The 12,485-nt window shown below is 42.8% G+C and overlaps 3 protein-coding genes across 3 annotated transcripts; 2 read left to right on the top strand and 1 right to left on the bottom strand.

The window, feature by feature from the left end:
- Nucleotides 1-141: 141 nt before the first annotated feature.
- LOC120558696 (ras-related protein Rab-40C-like) lies at nucleotides 142-5,507 on the top strand. Its single transcript, XM_039799845.1, has 6 exons — nucleotides 142-1,043; nucleotides 1,139-1,199; nucleotides 1,781-1,841; nucleotides 1,928-2,005; nucleotides 2,786-3,008; nucleotides 3,424-5,507. The coding sequence occupies exons 1-6, from the start codon at nucleotides 890-892 to the stop codon at nucleotides 3,723-3,725; spliced, it is 879 nt and encodes a 292-aa protein (XP_039655779.1). The 5' UTR covers nucleotides 142-889; the 3' UTR covers nucleotides 3,726-5,507.
- Nucleotides 5,508-5,628: 121 nt separating this feature from the next.
- wfikkn1 (WAP, follistatin/kazal, immunoglobulin, kunitz and netrin domain containing 1) lies at nucleotides 5,629-9,929 on the top strand. Its single transcript, XM_039799790.1, has 2 exons — nucleotides 5,629-7,087; nucleotides 7,210-9,929. Exons 1-2 carry the CDS (start codon nucleotides 6,821-6,823, stop codon nucleotides 8,725-8,727), a joined length of 1,785 nt encoding a protein of 594 aa, XP_039655724.1. The 5' UTR covers nucleotides 5,629-6,820; the 3' UTR covers nucleotides 8,728-9,929.
- mettl26 (methyltransferase like 26) lies at nucleotides 9,397-12,481 on the bottom strand. The gene is made up of 6 exons (XM_039799858.1): nucleotides 12,139-12,481; nucleotides 11,739-11,901; nucleotides 10,638-10,697; nucleotides 10,061-10,128; nucleotides 9,815-9,893; nucleotides 9,397-9,696 (listed from the first exon to the last, which is right to left on the bottom strand). Exons 1-6 carry the CDS (start codon nucleotides 12,330-12,332, stop codon nucleotides 9,640-9,642), a joined length of 621 nt encoding a protein of 206 aa, XP_039655792.1. The 5' UTR covers nucleotides 12,333-12,481; the 3' UTR covers nucleotides 9,397-9,639.
- Nucleotides 12,482-12,485: the final 4 nt, after the last annotated feature.

Raw genomic sequence — 12,485 nt, 5'->3', positions numbered from 1 at the left:
GTGTTTCGACTGGCTTTTGTAGGCCTACTCTGCAATCAATAGAGAAGTCCCACAGCTGCTGCAAATGCCAATCAAGAACAACTAATGAGAGGCAGGTGACCATATAATCACCCCTCCTCTGTAGTCTGTTGTCATACACCAGCGTGGGTTGGTAAAGTATTATATCATATCATTTGACATTTCCAATTTTCCATTCATTTAAGTGATTCCCAGTCAGATTAATTAAACATCTACTAATACTGATAAGAAGAGTATCGATGTGATTTTCAAAATCAATCACATTCAAATGATGGGTGAGATTTAGAAAACGCGTGTTAGTGAATTTAAATCCGGCAAATAAAAAAAAAAAAAGAAGTAAGCAACACGTTAGGTTTGTTTTATTTTTTTAAATAACCGGATGTTACGCAGCCAATGATGTCAATACCAGGAAGTTCCAACGCAGTCCACTTGACGTTGTGCTCGGAAGCTGAATAGCCCTCGTTGGCTTTTGTTTTTCTTCATAAACAAAGTGGAACAATCGTATTTGCTTTGGTGGAGTATCGTGTTATGTGGGACTAAACCGCCTCGCTTTTACTCAGTATCAATTGTTTGTGCTAGAATGCGTTACTGTCGTTTGTGTTAGCTGGCTAGCTAGCACGTCAGCTAACCGCTAGTTAAGGTTGTTTTGGTTATTAACGTGAACGTTAACGTCACATCGACGGTTTACAAAGGGCAGAGTGAATGTAAGTCGTAGGCAGTGTACCAGCTAGTTAATCAGCTAACGTTAACGTCAAAAAGACGGTCGCCTAGCTTTAGCTAGCTACCATTGTTGGGGGGGCGTCTGGTTTGTCCCTTGCCCCGAATAGTGGACGTCTGGCGAGCTTAAAAAGCTCCCTGTGAACCGGGCCCAATGCGTGGGATGATGGGGACCCAGAGTAGTCCAGTCAAGAGTTACGATTATCTCCTGAAATTTCTTTTGGTGGGAGACAGCGATGTTGGAAAGGGAGAAATCTTGGACAGTTTACAAGACGGATCGGTCGAGTCTCCCTATGCCTACAGCAGTGGTGTGTAACTATCTTTGCTTTACTTCAGTTGTTTAGGAAAAAGGACTGGACTGACCAACATGAACTAACTTTCTGTTGATTGTGTGTAATCTCAGGGATTGATTACAAGACCACCACGATTCTGCTGGATGGGAGAAGAGTGAAATTAGAGTTGTGGTAAGTGTTTTTAACAATATAGAATTAGCAAGTCAAAAGTGGGAAAATGGACAATGCCATTGCATATGGGTGTACTTAATTGACCCACCCAGACCTCTCAGGTCGTCTGGGACAGGTCTACTTCTTGTCCCCAGAGTAAGAACTAAACAGGGGGAAGCAGCATTCAGTTTTTATGCTCCACATATCTGGAACAAACTCCCAGAAAACTGCAGGTCCGCAGCAACTCTGTTCTTTTAAATCAAAGCTAAAGACCTATCTTTTTGATGTTGCCTTTCTTTAAATAACTGTTCATTTGTTATACTTGAAGTTGCATTTATGACACTCTGTAACTGCTCTTTAATGTTTAATTTCTTATACTGCACTAACTTTTATTTGCGTATTTTATCTCTCAGTTCTTTAAATTCTTATACTGCACTATCAATTTTATTCTTGTCTTTTAATGTTTTAATTTGGTTTTAATCGTTTTCTAACTGCTCTTTAATGTTTTATGTAAAGCACTTTGAATTGCCCTGTTGCTTAAATGTGCTATACAAATAAAGCTGCCTTGCCTTACTGTATATGCTTGTGTGCATCTTCAACAGGGACACATCGGGGCAAGGCAGATTCTGCACCATCTTCAGGTCTTACTCTCGTGGAGCACAGGTGATGACTTGTAGAGCAATTTTTGTGTTTTCCCCTCAGTATATAATTCTATATGTATGTCAAAATGTTTGGCTTTCATTCCATAGGGCATCCTGCTGGTCTATGACATCACAAACGGCTGGTCCTTTGATGGCATTGACCGCTGGATACGGGAAATTGATGAGGTAATCCCATTCAACCCATTTCTGGTTGACAAAGAAATACTGTATGGGAAGGGGGTATATCCTGTGTAAGGCTGCACAATATATTGTTTTCTTATCGTCATTGCAATATTAACTGGCGCACCTATTGTGTTAGTTGAAAGAAATTATCAGTAGAAAACTGCGGTTTTAAATCTAACTGTCATTCCTTTTTTTTTTAGTGGTGCCTTCAACTCAATGTTCAATTTGTTCAATAAAAGTGTTGGGAAATATTTAATTTTAGAGTTTTAAGTTCAACAAGCAGTTGTTGCATTTTAGCAGAATACTGAAAGCAGCAGAAATGCAGAACTGAGTACACTTGAATATCTGTTTTATGGGCACCTGGTTAGCTCACCTGGAAGGGCGGGCGCCCATATATACTGTAGAGGTTTACTACTTGACGCAGCGGCCGCGGGTTTGACTCTGACCTGTGGCCCTTTGCTGCATGTCATTTCCCCTTCTCTCTCCCCTTTCAAGTCTAAACTGTCCTACAAAATGGCCAATAAATGAATCTTTAAAAAAATATATTTTTTATTTATCGCAAGTAATATTTATCGCGTTATTCGACAACGTTATCGCATATTTTCCTCATATCGTGCAGCCATAATCCTGTGTCTACATGCTTCCATCCCTGTGAGAGTCAGTTTTCGGTCCAAAAAAAAGTCAGTGCAATAGCTTTTCAAAAATCCTGTTTTAGAGACCCAACAGAATTTGGTAACCTTACCTAAAAGCAATTTCTATTTCCATCTTGTTTATTTCCATTAGCATGCCCCAGGTGTACCCAGGATCCTGGTGGGAAATCGGCTTCACCTGGCTTTCAAGCGGCAGGTACCTACGGAGCAGGCAAGGGCCTATGCTGAAAAGAACAGCATGACTTTTTTTGAGGTCAGTCCGCTGTGCAACTTCAATGTCATCGAATCCTTCACAGAACTCTCACGCATTGTGCTGATGAGGCACGGGATGGAGAAATTCTGGAGGCCCAACAGAGGTGAGCTGGTTCATGTGTTTTTTTTTCATACCAATTCAGTCAGATTAGGAATGTATGCCTTTTCTGTAGACAAAGGGTTGGTAAATGACAAAACAAATCTCCCAGAAAGTTTAATTGCATAGTACTTCACGATGCCAAGTTTTGTGTGTAGCACTTGAGGATCCACTTTTTACTCGTTCAGACAGTCTGAAATTTTTTTTTCCAACTAACAGAGTTGTGGCCTCTGTAACTATTTGTTTGAATCGTTTTGTCTTTGAGGGTGTGTTTTTCTTTTCCTGACAAAATGGGATGACACTGTAGCAACACGTACACACTGTACTGCACTTGAAGGCAGCTTTTTTTTCACAGGGGGAGAGAGAGAAAGAAGACATGACATCCAGTCGTAACATCCATATTCCCTCTTCTTGTCCCACAGTCTTCAGCCTCCAAGATTTGTGCTGCCGTTCGATCGTCTCCTGCACACCGGTTCACCTCATTGACAAACTGCCCCTTCCTGTGGCCATCAAGTCACACCTCAAGTCTTTCTCCATGGCCAACGGCATGAATGCAGTCATGATGCACGGACGCTCCTACTCAGTGGCCAACAGTGCAGCCTCGGGCAGTAGCGGCGGCGGAAGCAAAGCCAACAGTCTCAAGCGCTCCAAGTCTTTCAGGCCTCCGCAGAGCCCTCCAAAGACCTCGTCATCCTCCTCTAAGGGGAGCTGTAAGATTTCATAGTGAAGGAGCTGACTAATGGTTGCCTCCACAGGGCCAGTATTAAAGGTGTTGTTGCTCCAAGAGGCCACGAGGTCACGAGAGAGCACGGAGAGCCACCAGCAACGGATATAGCTGTGAACTTTCATTGACCCATGGGAACTGACTCGGATGGTTGGATTGGTTTCTGCTCTCTTTGCGCTTGCTGGTGCCATCTTGTGGATGTCCGTTAACCCGTACTCTTTCCTACGGGTGGCTCGCTATGATCAAGTAGAACAAGATTTCCCTGGGACCAACAGATGTGAATCAAAGAGAATCGCTCACCTGTTAACACTAAACATGAGTGGAGGGACATTAGCTAGCTTTTATTTTGAAAAATTATTGTTTTTATTGTATTTAAAGTTGTAAATATGCTGTATGTGCTAAAGTTGTTTTGGTCTGTGTTCGGTGATTGATCTTGGAGAGGAGCTTCTTATGCTTGTTTTGTCTTGAATGTTTTCGGAGACCTGCTTCAGTGTCCCGATTTATTTTGTGCGTCTTATACCCTTTGTCTACCGTGGAATATTTTCATTGCAACCTCAAGGGTGCTGAGCTACTTATTTAAATCTCAGATTAGTTATGTTTAAAATTAGACCGTCTTAAATTGAATGTCATGAGAAGAGCAGGGCTAGTTTCCCAGGCTGGATTTGGAAAAAAAATTAAAAGACCATTATCCATTGAAAAACACTTAGTCTAGCAATGCTCCATCTGTGAAACCGAGTAGAGCCCACCTGTCTTATTTTGAAGACTTCCTGCAGTGCCTCTTAATTTCAGCCCAAATGAATTCACCCTCTGTCTCCATCAGTCATTGTCAACATCTGTTGACTTTCTCGGGCCATTTTTACCTCTAAAATCTAATATCCTTAGTTGCATTATCATTGCTTTAACTGGTTTAAACCATCAACCACATGCTCCTCAATCAATCTTTTTAACTATTGTGGCAATTCAGAGATTGCTTGGTGCTGATGAGGGAAACCTTGTACAAATCAGATGTGCAGATTGTTTGCTCAGTCGTGGCGTTTTGCCTTCAGAGACAGCTGCGATCGCATCCTGGTTCTTAACAGGAATTTGTTAACTCACTAGACATTGGAGAAAGGAATATTTTAATTTGATTGCTTTTTGGATCTTCTCTGTATATGCAATGTATTTATGAATGTAACACAATATTCATCTGCTACTTTGCTGTGGTAATATGTGGGACTGTAAGAATCGGAGGTGGGAAGGTAATCTGCTATTGTGAGTTTTTTAATAAGCGTTGAGTATTTGTACTGTAACTTCATTCTTATTTTCTAACCCTCCTAAAATGTGTGTGTAATAGTAGGGGTTAGAATGATTTGTCAGATGAACTTGAAGGCTTCAACGAGGCCACTGAAAGTCTTGTATTTTTAATCAGAGCTAACTAATGATATTGTTTTTAATAATTAAATAATCTACACAAATACTTATTTTGCTTATAAAGGTTATATGTTTTCTTTCCACCTCTGATTCACGTAGCTGTAGCTGTATTTCCACTTCAACATTCCCAGTGTCATGGCTATGTGTCTGTGATACGGTCATTGAGGGCATACAGAAATGGTGCATGTTTTTCTACTGGTGCCTGTTTTATGTGGTCTATTGAGACCAGCACAATGAGCTATTTAAAGCACTATATGTAAACGTTTGATAATGATTGTTGCGATCAGAGATGTGTGTCTTAAAGATTTGGATACGGGATAATTTTGTGTCCATTGAAAACAGTCACCCAACAAAATAAAGGGTAAAGCTCCAGGGTTGCTTTGTTTTCATCCACTTGTGTGCTTTGCTGCAATGATGTTTTTTTTTTTTTCCCATTCATTTATTAAGGTCATTGTGGGAATATTTTTTTTTTGTACCCTTTGTCCAGTCCGGGGCGCCGGTGATCAGATGCAATAAAAACCCGTTGGGGGTGCTGAATTGATTAGCCGCTCTCTCGGTATTGGCCAGTTTTGGATAACCGGCACTTCGCTGCAGCGCATGAATGCAACGCGGTCAAAAGTCACCCAAAGGTTGCAGGGTCACTTCCAATGAAAAGATGAGGGGTGCTGCTTCTCATCGCCTCGGAGCTGCGCCGGGACAAAGATGACTCGCACACTATTGAAAATGTGTCGCTTTTACGCCTTCCCACCTGGCCGTGGCATCTCTGAGCTCCGTGTGAATGAGCGACGGTGCTAAATTGACCGACGTCTAGACAAGCAGGACGTAAACAACATGTTTTGCTAGACATGATGCGACACGCCCAGTGTTTGGTCTTCACGCTTTCCGCTCCGGGCGACTTTTTTTTTTTGGGTACAATTTGATCTTTGGTTTGTTGCAAGAAAAGTACGTGCCAAGTTTGTACTGCGTAAAACGTGGAAATAGATAATTGTAACCGAGGATAAACATGATAACCAACAACTAAAAAAATAAATAAAAATACCTCATTGCCTTCCTTATAAATGACACCTCTATAAATTCTGTCTGGACACATTTAACGTTGGATTTCTCACCGGAATGTGTAGCTCCGTGCGCAAGGTTGTTGGGACAGCTTGCCACCACGGCTCCACGTTTTCTTTGATGTTTTTACAATGTTTGTCCAGTTGCTTAGCGCATGGTGCTGCTTCATAAGAGTTTCAGACACCGGACGACCGTGGGGGCGGTCAGAGGGGCTGCCCTTTCCACCTCCATTCACACTCTGAAAGGCTGATGTTGCGTCTTTCTCTCTCATTGTGCAGTTTCGTTCGCTTATTTCGCTGTTCGGGAAAATGGACCTGAATGAGAGTTTGCCTATTGAGTTTTGTTTTGGTTATTAAGGCATATATTTCATGCAACGCAACTGCATATTTTTAATTTTTTTCCCCCACGCGTTTCTGGGATATATTTTGTTCAGTAAACGTCCAGCGCATGGGAACTCGTCTTGATCTTTTGGATTGCTACAAATCTCCTCTCTGCGCACAGCAAACTGATTTCCACAATGTTTACCTACAAAACGGACGACCACGTTTGAAAATCGACATTATTCCGAATTTGAAGACCTAAAGGAGGAATGGATTTACTCGGTGGGCGACTCATGCAAAAGCGCAATAATGTATAAAATCCCTCTACAACTTTTGAAGGATAGGTGTATAAAGGATCAAAGTTGGCGTAATGCACCCAACTCAAATAAACTAGTATTAGGATGGATTAGTGCGTATTTGGTGATGCTCCTGGTTTGCGAATTACCCGAACTTTCTTTGTGTGCAAGTGTGGCAGGATCCAAAGTTGAACACGAAGGATTTTGTCCTAACAAGCTGAATTCCAATCTCTGGGTTGATGCGCAAAGTACCTGCGAGAGAGAATGCAACGTCGACGAGGTGGTGTTATTTATGTTATTCTCAATAGTGATGCACTAATAATCATCAGTTCATTTTGTGTTTTGTTCATTTTAAATCTGCTTCCATAAATGCTGTTCTGTGTGTGCATTGTGTCTGTGCAGGACTGTGCTGATTTTGAGAAATGCTGCACCAACGTGTGTGGTCTCAACAGCTGTGTGGCTGCACGTTTCTCTGATGGTACCCCTGCCCAGCCAGATGGGCAGGGTGGAGGAAAAGGAAATGATGCCCCCAACTCCACAGCTACCTGCGAGGGCTTTATCTGCAGCCAGCAGGGAGCAACCTGTGACATCTGGGATGGACAGCCCATCTGCAAGTGCCGGGACCGGTGTGAGAAAGAGCCCAACTTCACCTGCGCTTCAGATGGCCTCACCTACTTCAACCACTGCTTCATGGACGCAGAGGCCTGCATCCGTGGGGTGACTATAACCGTGGTCGCCTGCCGCTTTTACCTGGCCGGGCCCCACACCAGTCCACTTCCTCAGGACACTACAGCTAACCCCACCCCGACATCCTCCCAGGAGGACCCCATGCCCCCCACACTGTACTCCAACCCTCACCACCAGTCCACCTATGTGGGAGGCACAGTCAGCTTCCACTGTGACGTTATTGGAGCCCCCAGACCTGATGTAACATGGGAGAAACAAAGTGAACGGCGCGAGCGGCTGGTCATGAGGCCTGACCAGATGTATGGCAACGTGGTTATCACCAACATCGGTCAGCTTGTCATTTACAACGCGCAGGTGTGGGATACAGGTATCTACACCTGCATTGCACGGAATTCTGCTGGTGTTCTTCATGCAGACTACCCTCTGTCTGTCATCCGCCGGGCTGATGACGATTTCTCTGAGGATCCTGAGATGCCGATGGGGCGCCCATTCTCCCCAGCAGACTGCCTGGCTGAAGTAGACCTGAGAGTGTGCAGTGATGAGCGTCACATGGACTGGTATTATGACAGCAAGATGGGCTCCTGCATGGCCTTCAGCAATGGAGGATGTGACGACAGCCGCAACCGATTTGAGACTTATGAGGAGTGCAAGGCCTCCTGTCAGAGAGAGGGGATGGGCATCTGCTTCCTGCCTGCTGTCCAGGGCCCCTGCAAATCTTGGGAACCACGTTGGGCCTGGAATTCAATCTTGAAACAGTGCCAGGCCTTTGCCTATGGTGGCTGCCATGGGAATGCCAACAACTTCCGCACCAAGAAGGAGTGTGAGGCAAACTGCCCACAGCCCAAAAGGAGACCTTGTAAGACCTGTCGGGTGAAGGGGAAAATGGTGCCCAGCTTATGCCGTAGCGACTTTGCTATTGTGGGGCGGCTGACAGAGCTGGTGGAGGAGCTGGACTCTGGGTTTGCCCGCTTTAGCTTGGAAGAAGTCCTCAGAGATGAAAAGATGGAATTGACTTTCTTCAATACCAAACACCTAGAGGTGACTATAGCCAAGATAGACTGGAGCTGTCCCTGTCCCAACATCACCATGGAGGAAAACCCTTTGCTGGTGATGGGTGTGGTGCAGGATGGCATGGCCATCATCCAATCAGACAGCTATGTCAGAGCCATAACCGAACGCCGACTCAAGAAGCTACGTGAGGTTCTGAATAAAAAGACCTGTGAGGTATTGTAGAAGTCCCAGAATTTAGACTTATTAGCCCACAGAGGGTCTGTGGTCACCTTTACCGTTAGCACTAGGGATGAGCATCAGAATTGCAACAAAAAAAGCTAAAACTTAATAACGCTTTAAATCAAAAGACACAAATATGTTAAATACTATATGTCAATGTGTCCGGTGATTTGTATGTTCATTACAACACAAGTTGTACTACATTCCAGATGTGTTGAATACATTAATACCAATGCTGAAATGCAAAAATGGCCCTTTTTTTATAAGTTTAAATATAGATATTCTTTCTTTTGAAATATATTCTGTGTATTTCTGAAAAATAACATAGTAGCCAGAATAGCAGCAACACAAGTTGATCAATTTGCAATATGCCTAGCTTGTGAAGCTAAAGAACTAGACACCTACAGTATATTACCTCCAGATTGTGTTTGTTTTTCTATTTTATTGTATTATGTATATTTTGTACTGGGTTCTTTATACTAGTCATTTGCATAGCTGTTTATATAAGTTACCTTCTGTTGTTATGTATGATTTCAAGCTCTAATGTGTGCCGCACATTCTCTCCCTCTGCAAAGCACTTCTGCTAACTTAGTCTCAGTCTCTGCAAACTGAATGAAAAAATAGAAAGAGTAGGTGGCGGTATCGAGGTAAATATAGTACAAAGACAACATATCAATCTGTGAGCCTTTTTACTCAAGTGTGCAATACAGAAGAATATAGTGTATAACATAATTCAGTATTTCAGTTCTGAATAAATAATTCTATCTATGTCAATGTGTACCAGAATATGGGGAAACAGTTCATTAAAAATTCTGGAAATTTGGCAATGTATCTGAGCTTTAAATGTAAGTTAAGGCGTTTCGACCATCCTGCTCCAATACTGGTCTGCACCCAGAGAAGGAACAACAGGGTACTTCACACCAAACTCTCCTTTCTGAACAGAAGACACTTGTTGTTTGCAGGCATGTCCATCTAGCAAAGAAAACATTTAAAACCATACGTTAGTAAACCAATACTCCCAAATCTGCACTGTTTTTTGTTCTCATGTTTTTACATTTCAAAGATTGTGTCGGATGTTTAAATGACTTACTATTTTCTCCAGGAATAAACCATTTCTTTGTGCTATAGAACTGAGGAGGGAGATATCCCTGAGTCCCCACTCTGAGTTCCTGTATGATTAAAACATAAAGCAGTTATATATCCCACATTCACCTTTGCATTATTTATTGTATGGATGGCATAAACACATGAAATTATATATACAATGCTGCTAATTTGAAAAGAAAACCTCCCTTTATAATATAATTAACTTCCATGAAGCATAAAAACACGTTACCTCTGCCGTAGGCTGTAGTCAAAGTCAATGTTACTTTGAGGGGTGATCTGGCCATTCACTGCATAGGGCTGAGGGTAACAACAAAATATGTTATGTAGCAATTATGGCACACTTTAATGTTTACATTTGATAATGACATGTCATGAATAGGGTTGGGTACCGGTTCCATTATGGAACCGGTAGGAATCGGACCGGATTAGAACGCAAATTTTGGTTCCTCATAATGTGTCGACTGAAATATTTTCCCTCTGTCGCTTCGAAACGGACGTAAAATTATCACACTGTCTTGTAGTCTGCCGTTAGCTAGCTACCGTAAATGTAGGCTACTTTTAAAATGCCATATTTTCCCTCTGGGCTCACCAAAACGAACGTGAAAGCATATTAACCATTCACTGCACGCGATCGCTAGTAGACATATTACATCTTTGATGTCATTTTTCAGTTTTTCAAGAATTGGTTTAGGAATCAGAATCGTTTTAAAAGTACCGGTTCGGCATCGGAATCGTAAAAATCCAAACTATACCCAACCCTAGTCATGAATGAGTGAATGTTTATGACACAATGGTTTTTCACTCACCCCGTATGTCATGAGAAGACCTTGCGGCTTCAGCACTGCTCCAGCCCCTTTGAATAAACCCTAGAAGAAAATAGTGATCACGTCACATGCGGTGGGGGTTTAGAGGCCGGAGGGACTACTACTCCAGCACCTTTTTGTTCTTGGTCTCTTTTATAGACTGAAAGACCTGAGGCAGAAATTGTAGAGGGGCATTGCTTAAAGTTATTATCTGAGGTCAATAGGGTCATACTGTATACACTCTGGGTAGCATATAGCAGCATACACTGCAATACTTCCCCTTGTATAGATTTAAACCACAACTATGTTTGGGTAGGAGACAATAAAATTTTATTTATTGCGTCAAATCACAACATAAGGTTATCTCAGGACACTTTACAGATAGAGTAGGTCTAGACCACACTCTAAATTTACAGTCCCAACAATTCCCCCCAAGAGCAAGCATTTGGTGCAACAGTGGAGAGGAAAAACTTCCTTTTTACGGGCAGAAACCTCGGACAGAACCTGACTCTTGGTGGGCGGCCTTCTGCCGCTGCCGGTTGGGACACAGAGAAACAGATACACAGAAATATGATTCATAATAATTATAGCAGTTGGCATGATGAGCAGTGGCAATTATAGTAACAATAAAGATAATAGAACAGGAAGGATCGGGTCTGGATTAACTGACTAGTGGGGCCAAGAGCAAAACTGAGCTGAGGGCCCCTTATTTGTAATTAATTTGTGGTGGGTTGATTTATTACATTTTTTTAAATAAATATGCACCAAATAAGCACAATATAAACCCAAATAATAAAAGCCTTAAAACTTGATAATGCAGGTGCTGATGAGCCTTTTAACATTTTATAATTTTACAATATAAAACTGTGCTTTAGTAGTGCCATACAGTATTACTAAACAAATGTGCAATTTATTAAATCACTGCAAACTAATTGCCACACATTAAATCTGGGGCCTTCTGGGGTCCTTCTGGGGTCCTGAGGGCCCCAGGGAAGTTGCCTGCTTTGCCAGTTGGAAGTTTTAGTTTTGGCCAGGATACTCAGGTCCTTGGGTTAGACCAATCACAACACTATGTGTGAGCATTTAGAAAATCATCAGTCCTACCTCTGTGCAAGCCATCGGAGAAATGTGGATCATGTTGATGTTGACTACCAGGTCGAGGCTCTCTGGCTGGATACCTCCCCAGTACTGATGGGGCAGAGAAACATCCAGGTTGATGGCAGGCCTTACATTGTGCAGCTGGTAGTGGGCTCTGTACGCTTCGATACTGAGAATGGGAACAAAAGTCATTATTGTTATGCAAGCGCTCTCCAACAAAACACAGTCCTGCATCGGTAGTATAAAGAACCACCGGTAATACCTCAGTTTAGGGCCAATAATGCTTTGCTTCAAGTTTGCTACGCAGGAATTAATCGTCAATACTCGAGGTTATAAGCGGGTTATAAGGTAAGTTACAACAGTAATGTGAATTGTTACTGATACAGATACACACAACCTGTGTTACCTGGCTAGAGACTGGCGGTCATACTCTGAGGGCTGCCAGATGATATTCCGCAGAGCCTGAGCGAAGTGTGTGACATGCTGCCCGGTACCGGAGGAGATCTCCAGAGCCTGCAGGGGTCTCCCGGTGTTCACGCTCTGCCGGAGCACAGCCAGGATGGGCTCCTTGTTCCTCTCCGCGGCGGCGGCGTTCAGCATCGTGCCAAACCCCGGGTATAACTGTCGAGTTATGCGGTACAGTTTACGAAACCACTCCAGCAGAGGTGAGCAACGTCAGTCCGGATTGAATAACTCAACACCACCCACGAATGTTTTGTTTTTCGGCTGAAAATGGTCCACTTCCGTATTGCC

The sequence above is a fragment of the Perca fluviatilis genome, chromosome 1 (assembly GCF_010015445.1).
Source record: "Perca fluviatilis chromosome 1, GENO_Pfluv_1.0, whole genome shotgun sequence".
Taxonomy (NCBI): Eukaryota; Metazoa; Chordata; class Actinopteri; order Perciformes; family Percidae; genus Perca; species Perca fluviatilis.
This window is presented reverse-complemented; position numbering and strand designations above follow the sequence as displayed.